Raw genomic sequence first — 27859 nt, forward strand, 5'->3', positions numbered from 1 at the left:
TTATTTACTATATATAAGTAAATGCAAATATAACACTAACAACTCAACAGCCGGACAGAGTAGACTGTTTGGCTGCAAAAAATCCGCTGACTCCAGCAACTTCAGCCAACTGCTGATTGCGCAAGTCGTGAGGTGACATGGGATGTGCAAGTGTGTGTCGATTATTTGCCTGCTTACATACTGATATATGTATCTGACATACACATATACATATGTACGTACAAAGTACATTTATATGGGTTCGCATAGGCTTGCTAAGGAGTGCAGTCAACGCTGTTTTCGCTTTATTTACGCTTTACTGACTTCTTTATTTTTCCAATATGCCGCGTGAATATGCAAAATTGGCCTGATAAAGTTCGCGTCAGCGAACTGTGTTCACGAGCGGTTCAATTGGTGTAAGAAATTAGTTGTTGTGCTCAGCATTATTGAAAGTTCTTTAGAATTCAGAAAAAAAACAAAAAAAAAAATTAAAAAAAAAAAATGCTTACATGTCTTAGATAAGTTAACTTGTGTTTTATATTTTTTGGGTATATTTTACAGCGCGTACTCAAGGTTGGTCGTTATGGTAGTAGTCCATTTAAAAGCTACGCTCCTAACTACTAACTTTAGTAAATGAAGTTGAACTGAAAAGCACTAAAGTGCTTTAAAAAACCGTCTAAGCTTAAAAAACCTATCTTAAAAATGTCTAAATAAAATCAAAAATCATAATATCCTTTATAGCTAAATTATAAAATAAATTATAAGTTCCAGAAATAATCTTGAAACACAACCAAGGAGGGTTTCTCGTAATTTTTATTTAAATATTAATCTTTATATTTGGTCTGAGTGCAGTAGTTGCCCTACAAAAAATGCAATGTTTTTAAATATTTTTAGCGTTTACCTATAAAACCTGTAAACATTACCACCTTTCGGTGTTAGGTTAGCCAGGTTGCTTGCCTAAGATAAGACAGTCGGTGACCCTAAGGCCCATTGTGATAACTGCATTTGGTTTCCATCGCCTAACTAAGTTGCTTAAGGGGTCTCTGTGGTCTAGAGCTCGAAAATTTAGGGTATTTTCAGGAATTTTTTTACAATAAAAAAATTAAAAACTATATTTAAATTTTTAGGCTTCTATGACATACAACAATTAAAACAAAATATTTAAAAAAAAATTTTAATAATTTTAAAAATGGCGCTGAACTAGACCTTCCCGAAAACCGTGACCTGGTGTTGTTCATTTTGGCTCTTCTATTTATCTGAACACACAAAAACCAAAACAATTATTAATCAGTCTGACTCTAGCTATGTCCTGTAGTAGAATTAAAAAAATAAAATAAAATAAAATTTTACAAAATGGCGCGGGTGAATTTCACACTCTAAAAATCAAGTTTTTTAAATTTTTTTAATAAAAAAAAAAAAAAAAAAAAAAAAAAAGAAGTAATTGAAATAATAATATGGGTCTGGTAGCGATAGGCTAATCACTTACCCTGTCAGAAATCAAACCAACGCAAGACATCTTGTTGGGGCCCTATGCTCCCGAGTGGAGTGATCAAGGAAAAAAAACAATTTCAGATGACTACACCAGGCCGAGGTATGAGGTACAGGAGCGCGCGGGCCGCTCTCTACCTAGTTAATGGGTTGTAGAAGCTATAATATTGGGAATTTCCGCATGAAAATTTCATAGTATATTCTTAAGATACTACACTTTCGAAATATCGAAAAAACAAAACAGAAATCGATATTTTGAAATTTCTAAACCACCGACTCCCCTTAAAGCACTTAGATCGATTTAAGAAGGTAACTATTTATAAGTAGTCACTCCAGTGAGATATTTTGCAAATTTCCCAGGTCTTCAAAGAAACATCCAGGACATCCACAGAGGACGTGTTTTACCGACTCAATTTCTTCTTCATTTCCACACCTCCTGCAGAAAACATTGTGAGGTACACTCATTCTACTGCCTAGGGAGCCAATAGTGCAGTGATTCGTTATAACACCTGTGGGGACGCTGGCAGTTGATCTGTTGAACCCAAGCAGACATTTTATCATTTTAAGGTTCAGTTTTGGCCAGAGCGATCGATTTGGAAACCTTGCAGTTAATAGTCTGATACCACCTTCTATTGTTACCGTGACTACGCTCAAGTCAATCGGTCAATCGCAGTGTACAATTTGTTTAGAGGAAAGCTTATGCCCTCTGTCCCCCGCTCAAGGCCAAGCTCACATACTTTCCTTGCACACTCATCCTCTCCTTCATTTCACTTCACTCCAGAGTGACCGAGAACCCAACAAAGAGTGGTGTTGTGTTGTTGGATAGGCGAGAGCACGACATTCTGCAATCTTTAACACATCTTGAACGGGTGGGCGCTGAGGCCAGCGCTTTGATCGCTGCTTGACTATCAACGAAAATGGTAAGGTTTGGTTTGTCGGAGGTAAGTCCATTAGTCTTATCGTCTTTGCTGCTTTTTCTATAGCATAGATCTCAGTTTGGAAGACGTTGCACCGGTCTGGGAGTTTAAAGAAACAATTTAGGGATAATTGTTCCCAATACACTCCGACCCAGTGCCGTTTGTTCCTCTTTGAGTCGTCAGTATACATATGGTGACAACTATCATCTGATATGTCTCTGGTCTGTCAATCTTTTCTGTCGGATATTCTTATTTCACTGGCTGTTTTCACATCTATCCTGGGACCCAGATAAAAAATAACACCAAACATTTAATAATTTAGAAAACATATTGTCAAAACAAAAAAAAAAAATTTAATTGAATAAATTTTACTTTAAATATAAAATAATTCAAAAATTAAATTTAATTTAATTAAAAACAAAAAAAATAAAAATAAGTTTTGAAATTTAACTAAAATTAAAAACTAAAAAAAAATTAAATTTAATAAATGTTGGTTGGTTGGTTTAAGGGTGACCGGAGTACCACATAGACCGCAAGTTGGGTCCGTTGTGTTGCCCTAGAGCTCATTATTTTAAATGATTTCCCCACCTAACCGAGATTTTTATTGTAGATTTTGATCAAAGATATTAATTCGTTTCGAAAATTTGATGAGAGATTCGATTTTCAGGTCCGAGAGTACTGAAAGATTGTCAATTGTTGGAGAGCCTAGAAGAGTGAGTCGACTTCTGGCTAGACCCGGACAACTGCACAGCAAATGTCTGCTCGATACTTCTCCATCTTCGTCCTCGCAGTATCTGCACAGGTCGTTCTGAGGAACCCCGAGCCGACGTGCGTGAGTGCCCAAAAGGCAGTGGCCGGTGATATGAGATATTATATGCCTTAGTTCGTGTTTCGAAAGACTTATAAGGGTTTTTGCCTGTTTCAGATTGTAGGATGGTCAGATTTGTCTGGTCGTAACGCAAGTAGTTTCCACTCGCCACCTCCGATCAGCAATGCTGTGAAATTCTCGATCGATGAGCATTTTACATGTTGAGAGCGGAATGTGGATTGTGGGTAAGTCACTAACATTTGATTGCGCAGCTCCAGCTCTTGCGAGCTCATCAGCTTTGCAGTTACCTTCGAATCCACTGTGACCCGGTATCCAGATAACTTGGACAGAATTCTGAACACTTATCTCGTTAAGAGATAAGAGACAGGATCGAACCACATCTGAGTGGGTATAAGAGGAGCTGAGTGCTCGAACGGCCGCTTGACTGTCGGTGAAAAAGCGGATATCCTCTAGTGATATTCTATTTTCTAAGAGAGTTTTCGCAGCATACCAGATAGCGCATACTTCCGCTTGGAATACGCTACAGTAGTCGGGTAATCTAAATGATAGATTGATGTGAGGGGATTTGGAAAAGATTCCAAATCCCACTTTGCCGTCTTGTTTTGAACCATTTGTATATATATTATAATCAGTGGGCCATAGATTTCGGTTAGATTTGTCTTCCATTCTTCCCTAGTTGGGAGTGAACAGGCTGTCCACCATACAACCACACCGTAGAAGAGTATCGGTTTGATGATCGAGGTATATATCCAATAAATGATCCGAGGTGAAAAACCCCAGGTTTTGCCTATAGCTTTCTTACAAGTATAGAGAGCTATGAAAGCTTTTTTACATCTGTTTTCGATGTTCAATTTCCAACTCAACTTCCTATCTAGAATAACTCCTAGATATTTAGCTGAATCAGATAGGAGTAATGATTCCCCTTTTAAAGTTATTGTTTGCAGTGGAGGAGATTGTTGTTTCCTATTGAAGAGAACAAGATCTGTCTTTGCTGGATTCGCATTTAGTCCGCATTCGGTGCACCATTTTGACAGAATATTGATTGAGCGTTGCATGAGCTCAGTGAGGGTATTCAGGTGTTTGCCTGACACGCAGAGTGCAATATCATCTGCATAGGCTACAACCTTGCAGCCTGCTTTTTCGAGATTTCGAAGCAAACTGTTTACAGCGAGATTCCAGAGAAGGGGTGAAAGTACTCCGCCTTGAGGAGTGCCTTTGACGGCGTACATTCTCATGCGGCTTAAATAAATGTTACATTAAAAAAAATTAATCAAAAAAAATTTTGATTCAAAAATTTTATTTAGTTTAATTAAAAACTAAAAATAGGTTTTAAAATTAGAAACTAAAAAAAAAATTAAATTGAATAAATTTTACATTAAAAAAAAATAAATTTAAAAAAATTTTAATTCAAAAATTTAATTTAATTTAATTAAAAACAAAAAAACTAAAAATAAGTTTTAAAATTTAATTAAAATTAAAAACTAAAAAAAAAAATAAACTGAATAAATTTTACATAAAAAAAAAATTTAATTCAAAAATTTTATTTCATTTAAAATTTAATTAAAAACTTACAAAAAATTAGATAAAATAAATTTTACATAAAAAAAATAACAAAATAAATAATAATTAAAATTAAATTCATTAAATAAATAATAATTAAAATTAAAAACTAAAAAAAAAAAATTAAATTGAATAAAATTTAAATTTTACATTAAAAAAAGTGTTCATTCAAAATTTTTGTTTAATTTAATTAAAAACGACAAACTAAAAAAAGGTTTTAAAATTTAAGTAAAAAAAACTTTATATAATTTTTTTTAATATTTTTTTTTAAGGTTTATTTTTTTTTAAGAAATAAAAGTATACTTTGTCAAAGACATTCAACGCTAGAATCATAGTCTGAATAGCTCCAGTTGATGAGGTTAGGAGATATTTTAACTTAAGGGGTAACACCACTGTACAAGCGTAAAATAAACACGATTTTTAAAGAATTTTTTTGTATAGAAGGAAAGGGGAAACAATCACTCTGATTTGGGAAGTTATTACTTATATACTAAAATCCAAAACTACAAAGTTTGATCGAAAAATTTTACAAAATGGCGGCATTGGAGACATTTTTGTAATGTGGTTTCTCTTGAAGGAGCTCCGCGGCACGCAGCACAGAGGGTGCAAATTTTAATCTGGAACAAAGAAACATATTTTTTCTTAATCTAGATAAGAATAGCTAGAGAAACACGTAGGGGATTTAAAAACTATTTATTTTTGTGGAATTAGCAAGCATTTGAAGGAAAAAACTCTATTTTGGACTAAAAAAACGGCACTTAAATAATTATAACAATCGTTTAAATTAATCTATCGAAAATCCCAACCGCTCTTAAGAAGGTTATTATACAGACGTAGTGAAAAACCTGTTTAAAAATATTTAAAATTGTTTGAGTTATGCTGCGTGCCAATTTCAGAAAACGTGTTTTGAGAAAAACGCGTTTAAAGTTTGGAAATTTGGAGAAGTCGTTAGGTAGCAGTCACTAACGCTTGGTTAAAAGCTTAAAATATTTATGAAATAGACTTCGGTAACGTATAAAACTTTTTGTTCTGTATTTTAAAAGGTTCAAAGAATTTTTTAAGCTTATAAAAAAAAATCAATTTTTTGAAATTTCTACAGTGGTGTTACCCCTTAAAAGTGCAAAAAACACGACTTGAGCCCATATTTGAGGATATGTAGCATGGCGATTTCTTAATTAATTCTTAATTAATATCAACTTAAGCAATGTATTTTTTTCGAATGGCCTTGAATTTGCTCGAATATCACTTTGTTTTGACCTACTAAAATACTGATCGACTGTCTGATGTCTTTAGTACATTCGTGAATATTGCGAAATTTATAAATTTTTAAACGCGCCATCTCGGCGAGGAAAAATTTACTCGGGAAAATTCAATTGCAGAAGTTGCGCATTTTTGCGTTTTGGACCGATTGTGGCTCAAATCATTGAATTTACTTTCGCGCGCTCATAGCCGCTTTGCCTTCAGTGCTGGGGCTTCGTAAAAGTTGAAACACAAACAAGAAAAAGTATTCTTATAAAGAACAGACAAGAATCAAGACAATTTTCATTAAATACAAAATTAAGTGAATTGATTTCGCTTTTCATTGTTGTTGTCTAATCGTAAAAGCTACTCGTGAGCACAATCCCGCTCATCAAATTGGTTTGTTGATTTAACAAATTTATTTCTCCAATGATTTACCCCTCATGCATGTGTACATGTGTGTGTATGTGCTTATGTAGTTAGTACAGTAGTTTACTTGAGAATTTATACTTGACTATCTATAGTTGTTGTAAAACAATCACATTAATCGATAAATTTATTTTTACTAAAAACCGGACGCCTCAATGCATTCACGGCTGCTTCTGCTGTTCTTTATGCATATCTGCTGGAGTATAAATAAAATATAGAAAATACGATACTATTTGCGTGAATGTAGAAAAATAAATATTAAAATTAAATATAGATAATAGCAAAGTATCTGTACGCCAAATAAATGCGTCAAATTATAAACGAATGTGCAAATAAATAAATGCTAATGGCCTCAAAGCGCGGCCAGTAAAAATTTGCTGATCACATTTCTTGCCAAAACTGCAACACCCTCAGAATATATAGTATTAACATATGCTTGAGAAGCCAAATATAAAATATTTAAACTTTCTGATGAATGCACAATTTTTTTATAACATTTTTGTTTCAAAATTGGTGTGCCATGCCGGTGCTGTGTATTCACTTGCTGAGTTGGTGTCGCTGTTCACAATTGTGAAGCAGGTCTATCTTTATATACTCGCACTCGTTGCTGCTATCAAATGTGTGATAAAAATTTTGCAAAAAAAACGAACAAAAAAAAGAAATAGCAATAAAAATAATATTTAATCTGCAAATGAACACCTTATTTTGGAATTGTAGCTGTATGCATGTATGTGTGTATGTGTGCATGTAGCAAACTGAATATGAGTATCGAGTGTTTACACAATTGTCGTTTTTTATTACACTTTTTATTGTTGTTGCTGTTTGTTGTTGTTTGACGCTAGTACTCGATTATTTGACAATGGCGTTGTCTGTTGTGTGTTGCTTGAGAGTAGTAGATAAAAATCAGGTGATTTCATACGCTCATACATACAGGCACACCTTCTTCATACTCGCATAAGTGTGTGCTACTTGGTTCATAAATTTGATCAATAGGTTTCACAGATAGGCAAGGACGTTGATAAGGTTGTTAGAGGTGTTTGGGTGAAAAAAAAAAAACAAAAAAATTATAAACCATCGCAGTTACTCTTTTTATTATTACTCTGATATTTGCATTAAGTGTATTTCAGATAAGCGATATCTTGCCATTTGTGACACAACTTAGAGACTCACTTTTTCCATATCTAAATACAAATTTGTACTTCTAGTATATCGCTTCTAAACCTACACACCAATAAGTAAAGAGTGTTTTTTAGAGGTTAGGTTTTCAAGATGAAATAAAACGTATATAATTTAATGTTATGGCCAAGAATTTAGCTTTATTATAAAGATAAGGGTTTGCCATTATGTTTTAAAAATGATTTCGGGCAAGTGGCCGCCGCGCCTGGCTCGAATAAATTCCAGCCGAGAGGCCTAATTTTCGACCACTTTTTGCAGCAATTGGGGCCGTATGTCATCAATAACGCTGAGGCCGATGTTGTTGATTTCATCAGCATGCGCCAGTAAATGCAGGCTCTTGTAAAAGATTGTGCCAGCTCGATTCAGTTCTGCAACTCGTGCTATCTGCTCCAACATTATAGCTGACGCTATTGATGATGTTGCTAAGTTAAAATTAATTTAAATATGCGAATTCAATAAATCGCCTGATAGATCCTCGAAACTTTTGGATGGCCGTGTGCTACGCTGCCTGTTGATTTTTTTAGTGAAAGAGTGCGAGCTATTTTTTGAGCGGGCAAGGTGGCACAAAATTAATCATTCAATTTTTTTTTAATAATTTTTTTTCGAATTAATTTTCTAATAAATAAAAAAAAATATTTTAACCGTCCGTTGTGTGATGTGGCCTACGCAGGCCATTCCGAATTTTAGAGGGGTATATCTTTTTGTTTCGTTAAGTTTTAAAAAAACGGCGAAAATATACCATACAGGTCTGTTAGATGAATCTTCTGAAAATTTTATAACCATTTCCAGCGAAGTGATTATGAAAAAAAATACATTTTACACAAAAACTTCATATGTTAGGGTAAATGGCCTGCACAGGCCACCAGTGCAATTTTAGTATAGTCATGCACCGTACTTGATCTTCTGACTAATTAGAGTACAAGAAAGAGTGAATACGGTTCTCTCTCACTCAGAAGTTGAAGCTTTAGTCGGTCTCACCGCATTTTCGACAGTTTTACTAGTTTTAGTAAATAAAAAACACGAGAACAGGCGCCAGATATATGCCGTTAGAATTGAATTTGGTTCTATTTATTTGATAATGATGGGGATTATGTTCCTGTTGATGACGGAGAGGTGTCTGATATTAAGAATGAGCTTGAGGTTGAAGAAGAATTGCCTGAAAACGAAGAAATTTATGAAGTTGAATGGGATGAAGTAATCGAACCAGAGCCTAGTGTCTCAAGTCTTGCCAGTGGAGTGAATCGATTACTAGGTGAAAAAGAGCAATGTTACGAGTGCAAGATTGACAATATGTTTTGGAAAAAGGAACCGCCAGCACCTAGAGCACGCCATTGGAACCGATTTACCAGTACCAGCACCAGACCAGTGGAACCTGCTCATCGATTGCTGCCAAATCCAGTGTCTATTTTTCGTGTATGTATTCTGCACACAAGTAGACAAATATGTGCTAGTATTGTCGACACAACATTACACGCAAGCCACAGAAACTTCAAACAAATATAAACCTGCAGCTGTCTTAGACTACAATGAAAATAAGTCTGGGGTTGATACAATGGACAAAATGCTTTCTGGCTACAGTTGCAAACGCGCAACAAACCGGTGGCCATTGGCCTTTTTTTTTAAATGTTTGACATTACTGGCTTGGCTTCTTATATTATATACAAGCATTTACGACCAAGCAAGAAGTCAGACCAACGACGGGATTTTATATTAGAATTGGCTGAACAACTGACAATCCCCCTTATGGAAACACGTGCAGCAAATCTCGTACTGAAATATATAATTAATTTAAATAATGTATCTCTCACAGGATCCACCATCAACTTCGACGGCCCCAGCACAAAAAACTGCATCAAAGCCCGTAAGCTCACAGTACCGGCCATTGTGCAAGCTATGTACCAAACTGGATAAGTTTAAAAGAAAAACCCGATTTACTTGCCACATTTGCAAAGATGCAATGTGCTTAACTCACGGTTTAGAAACCAAAACCTACACTTGCAGCATATGTCTAGCTGCAGTAACTACGTCAACTTCATAAGTACCTTTTAAAATTTTATATTTTTATTTATTTATTTATAAATAGAATTTTTCAAATAATTTAAAAAAAAAACAGTAAGAAGGATGAACCTTGATAAATAAATTTTCATTTAACACTAATCAATCTGTTTTTTTATTAATCGGTATTACACTTAAATTGATTACAGACATAATTTTCGTACCAGCCTATAAATAAAGCACGTATTCTCATAGGTGGCCTGGCCAGGCCATTTTAAACAACGAAAGAATATAAAACTTTCACACAACGGACGGTTAAGGCATCTTTATTTTGACCTTTTTGTGCTCCATTAATGCTCTGTCTGGATATTGCTGCTGTCAAATTGACATACGACGCCATTTGCAAAAAATATAATGTTTTAGTCCTCTGAAAATAGCAGATAGTCAGATAGATAACCACTCAATGAAAGTCAAAGGACTTGGTGGCTTCCGTGGGTGCCAGTTCTGCTGACCAATGTCTTTTGGAAGGCACAGACACAGAAGGGCCGGCAGAGTTAATCTTTCCTTTTCCTCCTCACCTAACTCTGCGATTCCCCGGCTTCTCCCAAAGACTTCTCAACGCAAGTCCTCCGAAATTGGGGAACGACTCTGTGTCTCTGAAGAAGAGGAGATTGCGATAGTAACCTCCACTAGCTCCAGAATGTGCTCTCGCTCATAAAACTGAAAGACTTTGGTCATTTGGTAAGGGTTGGGGCCTCCAGACTCGCTGCCCCTGTCGCCGAAGCAGGATTGCCACTTGTGTGGGTTTCACTTGAAGTAAAAATCTTATTGTTGTCCATTACCTTCAGAAGGTTTTAAATCGGGACTCCTCCATAGCCAGTTTGGTTCACGGATGGCAGCCTGATTCTATGAGCCATCCTACGAGTATTATGACCTAACCCAATTCGGAAGGCCACTCGTGGGATGCCAAGGCTTCCCTATCCAACATCTGGGACACGATCGATGGAAGAGCAGGCAACTCCTCATGGGCTTGTACACTTATTATTGGAGATTTTTCTGCATTTATGCCATAACAAAACAAATCCTTTTTTGGAAGAGAAAGTGTAAACTAACATTTTTAATTATTTCACATCTGCTATTTCAAATCAGATATAAAATTTTCAAATTTCACCTATCACAAAAGAATAATTCACTTATATTCATAACTTATTTTCAAAATATATTATTTTTTTCCAATTTAGTTGATCAATACCCTGGATATTAAAACCCTGTCTGTTATATAGTTATTAACACTGATCTTTACTTCATGGTTGACGTTTGAATCATTTTTTAACGATTGTCACTCATACTTGTGGCAAAGCTGCACTGGTACATACATACATACATGCTCTTAAATAAATATGGAACATTTGTATGTATGTTGCAATCTGCTTGTTCACTTGAAAAGGTCTTCGCGCATGCGCGTTTGAGTAGTACACATTTCCTAACACCTCTAACTATGGCTTTGCTACTGTTTCATTTTATTGCTGCTGCTTTTTAATTTTCATATACATACATACATATGTACGTATGTACATTGCGACAATCGTGTAAGTCGGACTGGCTTTGTCAACCGCAAGGAAGTAGAAAGGGCTGAGAATAAAGGTTTTACAGACATAAACAATTTTTTTATATTGAAGATTTGTATTCGACCGCAGACTGCTTTCTACTTCACCACAGCTGCGACCATGCCAACCGCGAGCCGACTAACCAATCGCCTGATTTGATCGCTTGCTCAGTGGACAATGAGATACAAACTCGTATAAGGAGCTATAATATGGGGCTACTATCTAGTCATAAAGAAATATATGTATGTGTGTATGTATTAGATCTGTATAATATATAATATTAAAAAAAAGAGCTAGAAATTCATTTGACGGTTGCACTATCAGTGGGTTGCAACGCCTCTGTTTATTTACCATAAGAACAACAAAAATCGCATCGGCAAGCAACAGTCAAGCAGTAAAAGCGCAACAGCCATCTCAATTCTTTGTTTTTAATTTTTACTTTGTTGTTGTTTTATGTTGTGTGCAACACACTGGCTAACGTTGGTGTAATATACGTACCTGTTTGCCTTGCAGTTGAATGACCGTCTTATGCCAGAGACAATCTCACACACACACAAATGGGAGACAAATCAAAAACAAAACAAAACGACGAAATGAAAATCACGTTGACCGGTTGCCTGTGGCCGAACACAGCTCTCTAAAAGAATGTACACATACTTACATACACAGGTAGCTAAATGCATACTTCACTCATATATCCGCCTATGAAATCCACTTGTCGTAGTTACCATGAGAAATGATCCTTGTTTTTGTTTGCTTCGTTTTTCTCTGAACTGTACACTGCTCTCCATCTTTCACCTGCACTAAGTCGCTCACTGTCAGTTAAGTATTATAATTTCTCATTTTTTATTATTGCTCAGTGAGTTTGCACTGTGATTGTGGTATTTGTTGCTTTCAAATGTTGCTCAGCTGCTCACTTCAATATTTGCTGAACTTGACATGTATGGTATGTGGTCACTTGTAATATTGCATTGAAACCAGCAGCAGAAGTAGCAGCAGCAGCAGCAACAACAGCTCAACAGTTAAAGTCGTTTTATGGCAGTTGCTATGCAGTCGCTGTAAGCAATCGAATACCGGATGTGGAATTTTAATTTTTGCACTTAAAATTTGCTCTGAATTGCAATCGCTAATGATGGCTGATGGATCACGATCGCCAAAGGAATGCTTTGAATTGTTTTGTCCGTATTGCAATTTAATATGCAGTTCATATGTTGCAGATTATGGCAACGATTGTTTGATCGATAGCTCTAGTCACTAAAAAAATTATTACTACAATGTGCGTGTGTGCACGATGCAGATCTATTTCTTTTACAAGCTTACAATTTAGGCTATGAGGAGAGTAACGACAGAGTGTCATTTACGTGATGTTTAATAGTTGAAGTTGTTTATCCTGAAATCTGATTGATGAATATTGAGTGGAAGAAATGAGGTAGAAAGAAATGGTAGTTTATTCCAAACTTAAAAGAATCAGATATATTCGAAAGTGACTAAGTTTACGGCAGACCACGCTCTGATAGAATTGCCTGGAAATAGTCTATTCACAGTCACCTGGAAAAGCCTTTCAACTAAGAGCTGGATTTATTAGACTTCTTAAGATTAGGTCGCGTTTGCTGATGTAAAAGTACATTTAAGGCATTTATTACGAGAATGAACTCTGATTTGGTATTACAATACTCCGTGTAAGTAACGAGTGATTTTTTAGCTATTATCTTTTTAAACAGTTGGTTTAAGCACCTGACGCACATTTCGTGTTTTGTTTTACTGTCAAACATCTTCAGTTTGGTCTATAATTTAACCATGAATCGTCTTGCAAACGAACAACGGTTGCAAATCATTGAATTTTATTATAAAAATGCGTGTTCTGTTAAGAAAGTTTATCGCGCGCTTCTTCCATTTTATGGTCAGTTTAATCGACTCACTGAAGCGGCTATTCGAGCTATTCTGACATCAAACCACCAACACGCCTACGTACAGTGCGAACTGAAAAAAATATCGCAGCTGTATCGGCCAGTGTTAATGATGACCCTCAATTATCGATTCATTGCCGTTCGCAGCAATTGGGTCTCTGTTACTCAACAACGTGGAAAATTTTGCAAAAGGATTTAGGTGTGAAGTCTTTCAAAATACAGCTGGTGCAAGAATTGAAGCCGAACGACCTACCGCAACGCAGAATTTTTGGTGAATGGGCTCATGGAAAATTGGCCGAAGATCCACTTTTTTATCGAAAAATTGTGTTCAGCGACGAAGCTCATTTTTGGACCAATGGGTACGTAAATAAGCAGAATTGTCGATTTTGGAGTGAAGATCAGCCAGAAGAATTGCAAGAGCTACCAATGTATCCAGAAAAGGTCATAGTTTGGTGCGGTTTATGGGCTGGAGGTATCATTGGACCGTACTTCTTCAAAGATGCTGCGAATTGTAACGTAACTGTGAATGGTGAGGGCTACCGTGATATCCAACTTTTTTTGCCCACAATGCAAGAGCGTGACTTGCATGACATGTGGTTTCAGCAAGACGGTGCCACATGCCACACAGCACGCGCAACAATGGACTTGTTGAGAGGCGAGTTCGGTGAACATTTTATTTCACGTTCGGGACCTGTCAATTGGCCACCCAGATCATGCGATATAACGCCTTTAGATTCTTTTTTGTGGGGCTATGTTAAAGCTCATGTCTATTCAAACAAGCCTGCTTCAATTAACGCATTGGAAGACAACATTAAAGCATTTATATGTGAGATACCGGCCGAAACATTGAAAAGAGTATGCCAAAATTGGACTAAGCGGATGGACCATTTGAAGCGCAGTCGCGGTCAACATTTGCATGAAATAATCTTAAAACATTAAATTATATGGACTGCACTATCGATTTAAATAATTTCATTAATAATGATTCAATAATTTGTTTTATTGAAAATCTTTCCTATAGCTCTTAAAAAAATACCCTTTATTTCGTTCTGGTTGCCTGCCCAAGTTTTTGAGAATAGACCAATCAGGAGAATAGTCCAATCAGACTCTCACATCAGGCAAATTTGTAGCCTCAGAAATGCTCTGAGTGGCATTAATTAAGCATGAAGATCTTGCTGGTGCTACGCTACTAAAATAAAAGCAGCTTTCCAAATTGATTTCTCTCTGACTATTGCAATCATCTAGACTATGCAAGTTTCTTTTTCGAAAAAATCACTTCCGACTTTCGTTCGCAGGCAGCAAAAAATTTTTAGTCAATTTGTGGAAAAACACAGGACGCACATCACAAATAAAAGTAGGAGCTCGGCCAAACAGCCAGTAAAGTGTGTAAGCGCCAATTATATATCAGCTGGCGCAAAATTAATCACCCTATCGGAAGATGTAGGTTATTTAGTAAAAATAGTTCAAAACCCAAATGGCATGATTAATTTTGCGCCACTTTATATATATATTTTTTTTTTCACAAGAACCGATACTCGCAATGTCTGGCACCACAAGATCTACTCAGATAACTAAATGGGAATCAAACTGTAAAACTGAAAAATAACCATCAAACTGAGGACTAAAAGAAAGTGAATGCGCAGCACTTCGCCATTCCTCACAGAGCTATTAGCCCAGTAGTCTATTAAGTAAAAGAAAGTTGGTTTAATTTATATTAGGACTACTTGGTTATGTGCATGCATAACTATTGTGTTATTGCTTGGATCAATAATATGGGGTATAAGCCCCAAGTCTTAAGTAAGCCCTAAGCAACATAAAATGCGATTTACTTAAAAAGCATGTAATGAACTTGAATATTGTATGCCGTTCATATTAAAATATATTTTAATTACCAGCTTACTTACTCATTCGCCGGACTGGATTCTCAATTCACAGTAGAAGAAAATATTTTTTTTTTTTAATAAATCGCTTAAAAAGCGCAATTCAAATATACCCGGCAAATAAAATTAGCTAAGAATTTCTTAAAAGGTTTTGCGTGTTAAATGTTTCCTTTCTACAAATTGTCTGAAATTATTGAAACTAAATATTTTATTTGAAATATATGGCACGAAGTATTTGCGCTCATAATTGGGCAAAATTAAGAAAAAATGGATATGCTTAGGTATGCATTAAACTATTAAGAAAAAAATTAATTGATCAATACAAATGCAATACAGCCGTAAACTGGCCGATCAGCGGCCAAATGCCTAACGAAAACTAATCTTCGCTGCCAATTGCAGCATAGTTGGTAAGCGATTGAGTAAGACCTCAAAAAGTGATCGATTTCAGTTGTCAATATGTTCGTGGCCACAGCGGAGACTGCGCGTGCGCCACACGACAGCAAGTACGTAATGCGAGTACAAGTACAACAATGAAATTAGCTATTGTAACAATTGCTACAGCACCAAGTACAACTGTGAAATATTTTGTAGCAACAACACTAACAATAAAGCTTACGTAGCCATGGACATGCAATAACCAGCGCTGGACATGGTCGACAGTGCAGCACCGGCGGACTGTATGTATGGCGACAAAGTGGTTGTTGGTGCTTGGTGCTAATGGTGGTGTTGATTGAAAAAAAATAGGAATTATTTATAAAAAAACAAAGAATGTGTGGAATAGGAAAAATAGTTTGTAAATTGAGAACAAAAAAAAATGTTGTTGAAAAAATTCGAAAGAAACAAATGAGAGTAAAAAAATTAAATTAAAAATAAAATTAAAAAAATTCAAATGAAAACAAATAATAACGTGTGCCAATAAAGTAGCTGGACAAATTCCTTTTTATTAGAACCTAAGAGTGGTGAATAATATCTTTTTCATTTAATCCTTAAATTATTTATTAGTTTATGGCCTTTAATTAAAAAATTATTTAAATTAATTTTTTTTTAACATGAAGGTCGCAAACCAAGACCATTTACGTCAACGCATTTATGACATGCTTGGACAGCATTCAAAAAAAGAGGTTTTGCAACACTTTTTTCTGGAAAATATTGCACGTTCAACAATTTATTCAATTTTTAAACGTTTTGATAGTGGGATAGCTCCCTCAGGAGTGAAAAAATCAGGTCGCCCAAAAGTTCTGAACGCAAAACAATTAAAAAAAACTGCAAAAAGCTGCTATTGACAAAAAAGGTGCATCAAACCGCAAGTTAGGTCGAAAGTTTGGTATTTCTAAAGAGACGGTACGTCAAAATTTGTTGAAAAGTGGTATTAATTATCACAAAAGGGTAACGGTTCCAAAATATAGTGATAAACAACTAGAAGAAATACCAAAGAAATGTAGATTGCTCCGCCGTAGCTATTTTGTTGGCGATGTTGAGGTGATTCTCGATGATGAGAAATATTTTACGTTTGCTTGGAATAACGGAGACCAAAACTGTGGATTTTATACAAACAACATAGAGAATACTCCTGATAATATTAAGTTTGCTCCTAAAGCTAAATTTGAACCGAAAGTTTTAGTTTGGGCTGCCATATCTTCCAAAGGACTCTCTCAACTTTATCTTCAAGATTCCACAGCTCCTGCCATAAGAAGTGACATTTACATTCAAAAATGCCTTACAAAACTTAAAAAATTTATCAAATCCGAGAATTCTGATGGTAATTACATCTTTTGGCCTGACTTAGCAAGTAGTCATTATGCTAAACAGACCTTAGAGTGGATGTCAGAAAATAATATAAAATTTGGTCCGAAATGTGCTAACCCACCAAACATCCCAAAGGCCAGACCAATTGAAAATTTTTGGACTCTACTTTGCCAGAAAGTGTACGAAGATGGCTGGGAAGCTAAATCAAATCAACAGTTGAAGAACAGGATCAAATTATGTGCAAGGAAAGTGGACATGAACGTCGTCCAAAAGATGATTGGAGGTATCAAATCAAAGCTTCGGAAAATAGAAGACCATGGTCCTTTGGAACTATACAAGTAATGCTTTTTTTGTGTAACAATCATATGTTTTATAAATAAAAAAAATTAAACAATTTTGAACAGTAGTGTGGTTTTTTATTTTTAATCAAAATTTGTCTAGCTACTTTATTGGCACACGTTAAGATTACTTAGCTAAAATTGTAGCAACAACAAAAATGTATATTAACAAAAAAGAGTTGAAGCTTAGCGCAGTGTTGGCGGCATATCAAAGCCCTGGCGGCTTGCTGAAGCTTAGCGACCCCACCGTGCAGCTGAAAAATGTTGTTCGCCGTTTCCTTTTTTGCTGCATCAACATTTTTTGTCTTTCATTTAATGGGTTTTTGGTGCTATTGTTGCAGCAAAAACTATTTAGTTCATTGTTTTTGGGGCTCATTATATTATTGCTGAGCTGTTGAACTTATTTATAATCGAATATCGTAAATTGATGTTATTATTTCTTATATATTCTTAGCACTTTCTGCTTGCAACAACTATTCTTTTGCGTGTACTTGTTGCTGTTGTTATTGTTAATGCATTGCGATGTTGTGGAGGATTTTCATGGAATTTTTGCGCTGTATGTTCATATACATACATATAAAACTTCTCAACTACTTTCTTAGCTTCTTATTGATTGCAGCTTCTATATCTATTGTTGAAGGGCATCCCATCTTGCTGGCATGGTCTCCCAAAGGCCAATGGCCGGTTATTGTGGACGCACTTCTGAATATATCTACTCGTGAGTTTCTTAATAACTCCTCAGCTCTGGATTTGTTGAAATTGCGCCAGTTATTTATTTCTGTGTTAGTCCATCTGTCAACGGCCTGCTTCTGGATATCCCTTTTGCGCACGCCTTGTGGACAGCCTATTTCTACCGCTTCGAATTTGTTATTTGATGCCCCCTGCCTTGCCAGTTCATCAACTTTCTCATTTCCTTCTATGTTCCTATGGTCAGCTACCCAGATGAGAGTGATGTCAGTCATGCGCTACAGCATTAAATTCTTCTGTGCATTGTCTGACGATTTTTGAATTGGTTGTAGGTGACTTTAAATCTAACGTGGCTGCTTGACTATCTGAAAACTTACTTCCGATAGTTGTTATGGATGGTTTCTAATTACCCTGCAAGCATCCCTTATCCATTGGTTGTAATTAGCATTTTATTTTAATTCAAGTTGTTTTTTGATTATAAAATATTTTTGTAGTTTTTATTGTCGTTTTTATTTTGTTGTTGTCAGTTGGTTTTAATTTTTTTTTTGCATTTTTATTTTATTGTAAAACTTTTGTCTGTTGGTTGTAATTTTTTTTGTCTTTTTATTTTGTTGTAAAATGTATGTCAGTTGGTTGTAATTTTTTTCCGTTTTTATTTTGTTGTAAAATGCTAGTCAGTTGGTTGTAACTTTTTTTCCGTTTTTATTTTATTGTCAAATTGTTGTCTGTTGGCTGTAATTTTTTCTGTCGCTTGTACATTGTATTTATGTTGGCAGTAAGTTGTGGTTCAATGAAATTAGTTGCCTATAAATGCCTTGTTGTTGTTTTTGTAGCAGCATAAACAAAAAATTGTTTAATATTTTTCTTAATAATGCCTATGTGTATGCCAATTATAATTATGAGTTCGGTATAAATTTTTAAATAACATTATATATATATATATATAATTGGCGCGTACACCCTCTTTGGGTGTTTGGCCGAGCTCCTCCTCCTATTTGTGGTGTGCGTCTTGATGTTGTTCCACAAATGGAGGGACCTAGAGTTTCAAGCCGACTCCGAACGGTAGATATTTTTTTATGAGGTGCTTTTTCATGGCAGAAATACACTCGGAGGTTTGCTATTGCCTGCCCAGGGGCGACCGCTATTAGAAAACTGTTTTTCTTAATTTTGTTGTTTCACCGAGATTTGAACCAACGTTCTCTCTGTGAATTCCGAATAGTAGTCACGCACCAACCCATTCGGCTACGGCGCCCGATATATGTATATTAATATTAATTGCATATATTTTGATATGATATCGTTGAAACTTTTGAAATAAAGGGTTTTTCCAAAGACTCGCCTAGATGTTGTTTTAAAATAAAATATGTAAAAACTTAGATTATTTCAAGTTTCTTTATTTTTTTTTGTGTATAAATACGGCTATTAACAATTATACGAGTATATAAAAAATTACATCATTTAAAAGAGCACTATGAGCACATCTACAGGTAAAGTCCGCCATGCAGTCGATTCATGAATGCCTCATCGTTGAGAACGTCGAGTTGCCGATGCTGAAGGTTGTCCAGCAAAACTTTGCGCTACGTCAATGATATTCTCAACAGAAAGTCCAGCTTTTGGTTTGCCCATTCCTTTTTCTATCCTCGACAGACCCTGGTATTACCTGAAATTTTGACACCAACCTTTGAATTGCCGGCTCGTCGGGCAATTAGTTTCACCAAAAAATTACGAATTTTGCGATATACTCATATTGTTCTTAAAGACCGTCCATTTTCATAATATGTTTCAATAATTTTAACGCGTTGTGTACTTGACAAATGTCAAAGATGACACAAAAAGTGTTATTCACTACTGACATCTAGGCATCATTTGCATTGAAAAACCCTTTCTAAAATCTGCCTCTGGTACCATTTCTAAATTCCATTCTTGTTGTAATTGTTTTTAATTGGTTAAATTTAAATGCAGTTTAAACTCTTCCATTGTTGTTGGTGTCATCTTTTAAGTAGCTGGAGTATTTTTGTAATTTTGCAACTATGGCTTTTCCCTCAAGTTACTAGTGGTAGTCAGTTTTACTTTTCAAATATTATGTTTTATATGCTGATAGTTACACTTGTTGTTGTTAGACGTAGAACATAGAATGTACACGTTAGACGTAGAACGTAGAATGTAGATGGATTACTTATGCATATATACTTATATATTATTTGAAAGGCTAGTTGCATGAATAACAATTTGGTACCCGTTCTTAAGTTCCATCGCTTAAGGCGTAACGTACGTTCAAAATTTTCAAAAAATCGATTTTTTTCGATATTTCGATAGCATAGTATCTGAAGAATATACTGTGAAAATTTCATGCGGAAGTTCTCATTATTATAGATTCTACAGCCCATTAACTAGGTAGAGAGCGGTCCGCGGTCCTCCTGTACATCAAACTGTAAACTTGTTTTTTTCGAAACTACTTTTTCCGGCACGGTCTGCATGATATTTAATATTTTTTTTAATATTCGAAAGAGTTTTCAAGAGTTTGATTTGATTTTTGATATTTTTATTATATATTTATATATTTTTATAAATATAATTAATTAATTCCTTTTTTTTAATTGCAAAATTTTTCGAAATTTAAAAATCCGGCTCGACTATAACCACAAATTTATTTTACAAGAATTTTTTTTACTTTTGACGGATCCATCATCATTTCAAGGAGAAATGAAGGAGACCGTGGATCAACTTTTTTTCATTGTGCTTTGGGTTACCTGAATTTTGTATACTAACTTTTGTTAAGAAAAATGAAAATATTTTTTTTTTACAAAGTTCAAGTACTAGTAAACACTGTATACATTTTTTAAATATTTATTTCTATTGTTATCTCTTCTGAATACAGCTTTTCTTTTAGCGCATTTTTGGGGCTGCTGGACGTATGTAGCCCCTTAAACAGTTTGTCTTTCCTACATTGATTTTATGCCATTTAAATGCTTCTATATTCTCCTTACTCGTCTATTTCTTCTACTTTCATTTATTTATTACTATTTTACAATACCCGTAGACGCTTTCCCAGTCACATGCCTTTTTCGACATCTACCTTTACATTTGCCTGCTCTTTCTGCGCACCTTGCAACCAAAATTGTCATTTATGAAATTTTATCGCCTGCTGGCGACACATGCAAAACATTCTGTTACAGCGCTGCAGGCGCATGCGCAACTATTGCTTTCGAATACGCGCACCAGCAGTGCCCAGCAGTGTCAGATGAAACACAAAAAAGTCATGGAAAATTTGGCTCAGTCACAAAGCGTAGTGCCCATAAAATGCAGTTTGCGTAAACTTACATACATTACTACGGTTTAAAATGGAAATAAAATAAAATGTATAGTAATATTAGTTTTATAAAAATCTAACAACAACAAGCGCATACATCTAGTTTAATAGCATTCAATGCGGCTTTTAGACGCCAGCAATACTTTTAAGCTTTCAATTTTTATTTTATTCTTTCTTTCGGCGACCTAAGTGCTGCACTCTTTGGCCGCCACGTGTGGGCGGCTGCCTAGCGCCTCGATGGCGACGTTCTTTTACTACCGCTGCTGCCAAATACCCTCCATTGCTGCTGAAGTTGCTAACGTTTGTTGTTGCGCAAGCAGTTTGCCCCCAGAGTTGCCACTACTGCACCGGCCTGTGTTGCGATCAGCGCTGTCACTGCGGCTGCCGCAAATCAACCGCGTGCCAAGTGAACTGCCGCTTGTTGTACAACATTAAGCGGTTCACTACCGCCGCGGGCGCTATTTGTTGGTTGTCTGACTGTCGTTGATTTGGGCGATTTGATGGCGATTGCAGTCAACTTAACAAGCGACAAAAGTAGCTGTTGTTTGTATTGTTGTACTATTGAGTTGTTGTATTGTTGAATTGTTGTATTGTTGTTCGTGTTGCACGTTGCAAACATGTGCGCACTCTCACGCATAAATTTTACATTCGCATTCGTAATTAAATGGCAGCAACAGCCAGCGCGCATTTACAGACGGACGATGACGGTGGAGCAGGTGGAGAGCAGGTGCAAAAAAGCTGGCTGCAAGTTGGTCAAGTAGTTAGTGTGCAAGTCAGTTAGCCGGGCAGTCAGTCAGTAAGTCATGCAATCAACGAATCATTCGGGCGATATTTGCAACGCCAAAAAACTTGTTCGCTTCTTTTCTTCTCATTTTGGCAATTTGCATATTTTCGTATTTGCTTATTTATTTTTCCGCGAAAAACTACTTAATTTCGGGTTATTAAAAAATGTGTGGCACAAACTTAAAGTGAGGCAGTTGGTCGTTGAATATTTTCGTAATCGTTCTTGCAAGTGTTTTATTATTATTATTTTTTTTGCTCAGCATAGTTGACGGCTGCAATAGCGACGGCGCGCGACACACTTGTTGACGCCTGCGCAAATGCATTTCTTTGGGCATTTTTTTATAATTTTTTTTTCGTCTGCTGATGCATATTTTTAAGTTTTTGCTGTATATCATTTAATATATTTTGTGTGTACTTATAATAATACTAACAAAAGTATTAGCGTGTCTAAGCTTTTCATCCATAAACGTCATGATCTTAAGCGTTTGTAATTTTCAGTCGACTGGGTCCCTCCCACCTTCATGCCAAATGAACTGCGTAATGCTATGAGTTATGGCATTGAAATTTTGAATGCAAGAAAAATTTGCATGCGACCTTGAATTCTTTCATCTTAGCTGGAGTGAAGTAGATTCATATAAACAAAGCTTTAAAATGTAATTTGTTAGCCAGCCAACGCCATTTCGGGCTTTAGTCGATTTTAAATAAATTGAGGCCACACATTACGTGCCTTCGGATAACAGATTGGGATTACATGGATTTGAAATATATGAATGTATGTAGAAGTCTTTGGAAATAGGCGTAAGACCGGCTACTTGATCATATTAGAGGAAACGAATGCAGACAAAACTGAGAAGAGTAGTGATTGGGGGGCTTTTAAGTTTGGAGTCACTTGCCTTAAGAGAAAAATATGGTTTATGGCCGTGGTTAAAAGCTGGATCTTTATTCACTGCATTATATCGCCATAAAGCCCACACAGCTACCGATCCATCACCTACGATACATTTATGATATCACATGGATTCAATTTCTATATTTTATTTATGAGCCATTTGCCGTATTTTCAAATTTTCCTGGTTTCTACGCTCCACCCCTTTTTGGTCATATTAGTATCTCTGCCGCTCTCCTTATATAACTGAGTGCTCTGAGTATTTCTCTGCTCATACCCCAATCTGGCCACACAAGTTTAGCTGAGTTGCAGAAACGGAAGTACAAGTATTCCTTGATCAAGAGCTTATAGGGAGCGAGCGTCTTGCCCACACTTTTACAGCTCAGTGAATGTGGTACGGAAGTACTCTTTCGCAGAAGCTCATCTGGTTTTTCGTGGCCTTTTATACATTGAGTTTAATAATTACAGCACCGCGACGTTTTGACTAGTTTTGAAAATTTATTTGTTTCTTATTTAAATTTAATAATCTTTTTATGAAAACCTAATTCATTCTCCTGCAAAAATGATATAATTCCAAATTTAAAACTTAGTGCAAATAAATAAATGCCCACTAAAAACCCGAACTTTTTAATCAAAATTTTTAGAAAACTTTCAAATATGCAGGGCTACAGCCCATTGAAATTTGATCTAATAACGTGTAAGTTTGGGGTGGCTTAAAAGTCGAGTTAATTTATGAAATTTTTTTGCTGACTGTATTCTTGAGTATTCTCTTTCATATAGAACAATGCCAAGCATTCTTTATACCCGTACTTGGATTTATGTCTTTGGTTTTTGTAGTATATTTTTACCGCCAATGGACCAAAATGGACGGCATTGGATTTCATACCTGACGGTGTATGTGAGAATACTTTGTTAGTTGTAAGAGAAAAAGCACGTGCAAATTAAAAGATGAAACGCTTAACTTTAAAAAAGAAACGCTAAACTTTAACCAGAAAAAAAGAAAAAATCCTAAAAATAAATGATTTTCTGGAATAGAACAGTAAAATTTTTTCTATTTCGTATTATTCTCATTTTCGGATGAGCCCACGTACTTTTAATGCAAGTTTTGGTATATATTTTTACGTTATGTTACATATAGTTTTCAGTAGTGCGTAGGTTTGAATCTCCGTGCTGAAAGAGCAAAATCATAGAAAAACTGTTTTCTAATAGTGGGCAGTGCGACCATCTAAATCCCATCTCCATTACATCAACACCTCTGGTTGGCTGTAGATATCTGCCTGTTGGAGGTCTCATAATAGTATCAGAACGGCGCTTTAGTGATACTTGGGGAGTGCCAGAATGGCACTTCAACCATTTCACCCATCTACTTACCTACCTAAATAGATGAGTATGTGTTTCTACCTTTTATAGGCGGGCATAGTAAATTGAAAACTTGGATGCTGTTTTTCTCGACAACTTTGTTTTTTGGCTTATGACTTGCTTGCAGCAAATGCTCTATATGTTTGCACTCGTTTATAAAGTTGTCCACTTCAACAACTGATTAGAATTAAAAGACATAAAATTAAAAGTGCTCAAAGCCTTCGCAACCACTCTTAAAACGCATAAATCCCTCAAGCATTCTTATATTTACATATTTTCCATACATTTTATTTTCGTTGTTTTTATTTTTTATTTATTTATTTGTTTTTTTGCTGGCAAATCTAACAACCACACACTTTTTAGGCATTCGCATAAAATCCAAAAATAACCAATTATATTTTTCATTTTTTATTTTTATTTTTTTTTTAATACTTACAGCGACTCAATTTATCGCATGTCCTTCGATTTGGAGCCACTGGAGCGTGCCATTTGGGCAGCACCGCCCGAACAGATCGGCATTTGTCAGGTAAAAGGCCAGTCGGAGCGTTTGTGTCGCAACTATGTGCGCGTACTGCAAAGCTATGGTGAGAATCAGTTGTACGCGTGTGGGACGAACGCCTTTCAGCCGCAATGTTCATGGCGCCAGGTTGGTACTCGAAACACATATCTTAAGAAATAACCAATAAAACAAAACACCACAAAGTAACTACAATCAACAACAATCAACGCAACCAGCAATCAAGCGTTGGCATAAGTCCACTATAAAAACAAAAACAAAAAAAAATCGAAATGGCAAAAACAAAAAACAAATCTACAGCCAGTGAAATAAACATTAGCCGCAAATATTAGCAAGTTGCATGTAAGCTGGTGGGATTACTACTTGTTTCGCTTGCTGCATAGTTGACTTGTCGATTGGTTGTTTTGTTGTTGCGTTGCTTGCCTGAGTTTGATGATTGTCGGTTGTTTGCTGGATTAGCTGCATTTGCTTGATTCGCGCGGCAATCAATAATTCATTGCATTTCGTAATCTCTTGTCTTGTCTTGGTTTTTGTTTCATGCTTCATTTCCCATTGCTTTGGGTTGGCACAGATGGAGAACCTTACCATTGTGGCCTATGATAATGGGGTGGGAAAGTGTCCCTTCAATCCGCATTCGAGCATAACGAGTCTAATGTCCAGCACTGATAAAATGTTTGTGGGCACAGCGACGGATTTCTCAGGTGGCGATGCGGCGATTTTGCGCACCGAGGTGCAACCAAAGAAAATTGTAAGTGGAAGGCAATGCTGCTGCTATGCGCTGATGATTCTAATAATTTTGTTTTTTATATTTATTTTTATTAATTTTTTTACTCATTTTACTCACTCAGTTCGGATATCGGCACATTGTACGCACGCAGCAATACAACAACAATTGGCTGAATAATCCGCACTTCGTGGGCAGCTTTGAGGCTGGCAGTTTTGTTTACTTCCTCTTCCGCGAGCCGGCCGTGGAGTACAGCAATTGGGGCAAGGTTGGTGCTGACAGAAAAATATACTTTTTGAAATACTGTTTAGCGCTAAGTATTAAATATTTATAAATATTAAATTTTTTTCTTTTTCCTCAAAAGATAATCTACTCGCGCATTGCACGCGTTTGCAAAAATGACGTCGGGGGCGATCACATTTTGAAAAACAGTTGGACTTCCTTCGTCAAGGCGCGCTTGAATTGCTCACTACCTGGCGAATATCCGTTTTATTTTGATGAGATACACGGCATGACCTACTCGGCGGATGAAGATGTACTATATGCGACCTTTTCAACGCCAGAGTAAGTAGTTCTACTGAAAAAAAAACTTTCTTTGAATGGCTTAACTTTAATCAACTTTATAACTTTGGTTTTCTGCACACAGGAACAGCATTCATGGCTCAGCGGTCTGTTCGTACAATCTCTCTGCCATAAACGCCGCCTTTGACGGCCCATTCCGCTACCAAGACTCCGCCGACTCCGATTGGCGTGTGGTAGATATGCCTCATCGCGGTCAGTTCGAATGTGAGACTCCCTCGCCAGATATGCGATACAAACGTCTGCTCGAGTCATCGAAATTCCAACTTATGGCTCAAGCCGTACAACCAATGACCGATCAGCCGCTGTACTACTCTAAATTGGAGCGTTTCCAGCATGTAGCTTTGGACACATTGCATACGAAAACCGAGAAGGTGCATGTCTTGTTCATTTCGACGGAAGATAAGCGCATAAAAAAACTGTCGGTCAAGCATCAGTTAGAAGAGCGTCGTGCACAGACGTGCCTGATTGAGGTGTGGCAGTCGGCGGAGTATAGTGGCGCTGATGGCGCGATTTTAAAAATGGAGTATCTGAAAGTAACCGAGTCGCTGTATCTTGGCACGGAGCAGTCGCTAGTGCGCATACCAGCGCAGCGTTGTAGTCGTCATGTGTCGCAAAGCAGCTGCCTGAATGCTATGGATCCGTATTGCGGTTGGAATGAGCTGATTGAGCGTTGCACGCCACAGGAATTGGTGCAGCAATTGAACAAGTTTTGGCTACAACCCGATACTTTGCAGTGCCCCATTTTGAACGCACCCATCGACGGCGCTTGGTCTACCTGGTCGGAGTGGTATAAATGCAAGAAGCAAGGCGATGATGATGGCAATTGTATGTGCCGCTCGCGTGAATGCAACAATCCATTGCCGCAAAATGGTGGGCGTTCCTGTGATGGCATAACAACAGAAGTGACCAACTGTACCGTGCATGGTGATTGGACGAACTGGTCCGAATGGTCCGCTTGCTCGCAGTCCTGCGGAATTGCAGTGAAGACGCGTCGACGCTCGTGTGGCAATCCGAAACCAGCGCACGGTGGACGCACCTGCGTAGGTGATGATCATCAGGAGATGTATTGCCGTCATTTACCACCTTGCCCCACACCGAAGTTGCAAGCGATCGATGGCGGCTGGGGTCCTTGGGGTGTGTGGAGCGAATGTAGCGCCCAGTGTGGCGGTGGCTTTCGTATACGTCGCCGCGAATGCAACGATCCGGCGCCACAAAACGATGGCCAGGAATGTCCAGGTTGTGCTATCGACTATGAAGTGTGCAATGTGCATGCCTGCCCCGAAGTGAAGAAACTAAGTTCGTGGACGCCTTGGTTGGTGGAGTACAACGACAGTCGCAAAAGCGCAGAAGCCAGTGGCGCCTATGTCGAGCGTCGGTTTAGATACGCCTGCCGTGGTAGTACCACCGATATGAACAGCTTGCGCATATCATTAGCTAAGGAAGAGACGCGCACATGCCATGCGGATGGCAGTTGCCAACGGCATCACGAGGTGTACGGCGCCTCAGCGGTTGCAGCTGGCCAACCAGCAGCGGCAGAGGAGCGTGAAGAGCATAGTGAATGGGGTCCATGTAGTGCTAGCTGCGGTGGTGGCATGCAATATCGCCTACATGAAGTTGGTGGTGGGGGCAAGCATCGAGGACGTCATGCCACACTAGCGCGTGTGTGCAACATACAAGCTTGTGAAGAACCGGCCGCGGCGCCGGCAGCGAATCTGAATGAGGTTGTGTTGGCGCATGAGTGGGGTTGTTGGACCGATTGGTCACCATGCTCGGTGACTTGCGGCATGGGTATTAGACGACGCACACGCCGGTGCCTGGGCGGCCACGACAAGCTGTGCAATGGGAAGGCTATTGAGGAGGAAAAGTGTGCCATGACGCCTTGTACTGGTGAGTAGCGTGATTCGCAAGGCATTCAAAGGGA

General features: G+C 37.1%; 1 protein-coding gene across 2 annotated transcripts in view; it reads left to right on the plus strand.

Moving 5' to 3' along the window:
* LOC129243144 (semaphorin-5B) overlaps positions 1–27859 on the plus strand; it is a 55676-nt gene that overhangs the window by 21872 nt on the left and 5945 nt on the right. For both annotated transcript variants that reach the window (XM_054880301.1, XM_054880302.1), the window contains exons 4-8: positions 24554–24761; positions 25204–25380; positions 25481–25624; positions 25721–25920; positions 26003–27825. In XM_054880301.1, coding sequence (XP_054736276.1) covers positions 24554–24761; positions 25204–25380; positions 25481–25624; positions 25721–25920; positions 26003–27825 — 2552 coding nt within the window. The remainder of the gene's footprint in view (positions 1–24553; positions 24762–25203; positions 25381–25480; positions 25625–25720; positions 25921–26002; positions 27826–27859) is intronic.

The sequence above is a fragment of the Anastrepha obliqua genome, chromosome 3 (assembly GCF_027943255.1).
Source record: "Anastrepha obliqua isolate idAnaObli1 chromosome 3, idAnaObli1_1.0, whole genome shotgun sequence".
NCBI classification, from domain to species: Eukaryota; Metazoa; Arthropoda; class Insecta; order Diptera; family Tephritidae; genus Anastrepha; species Anastrepha obliqua.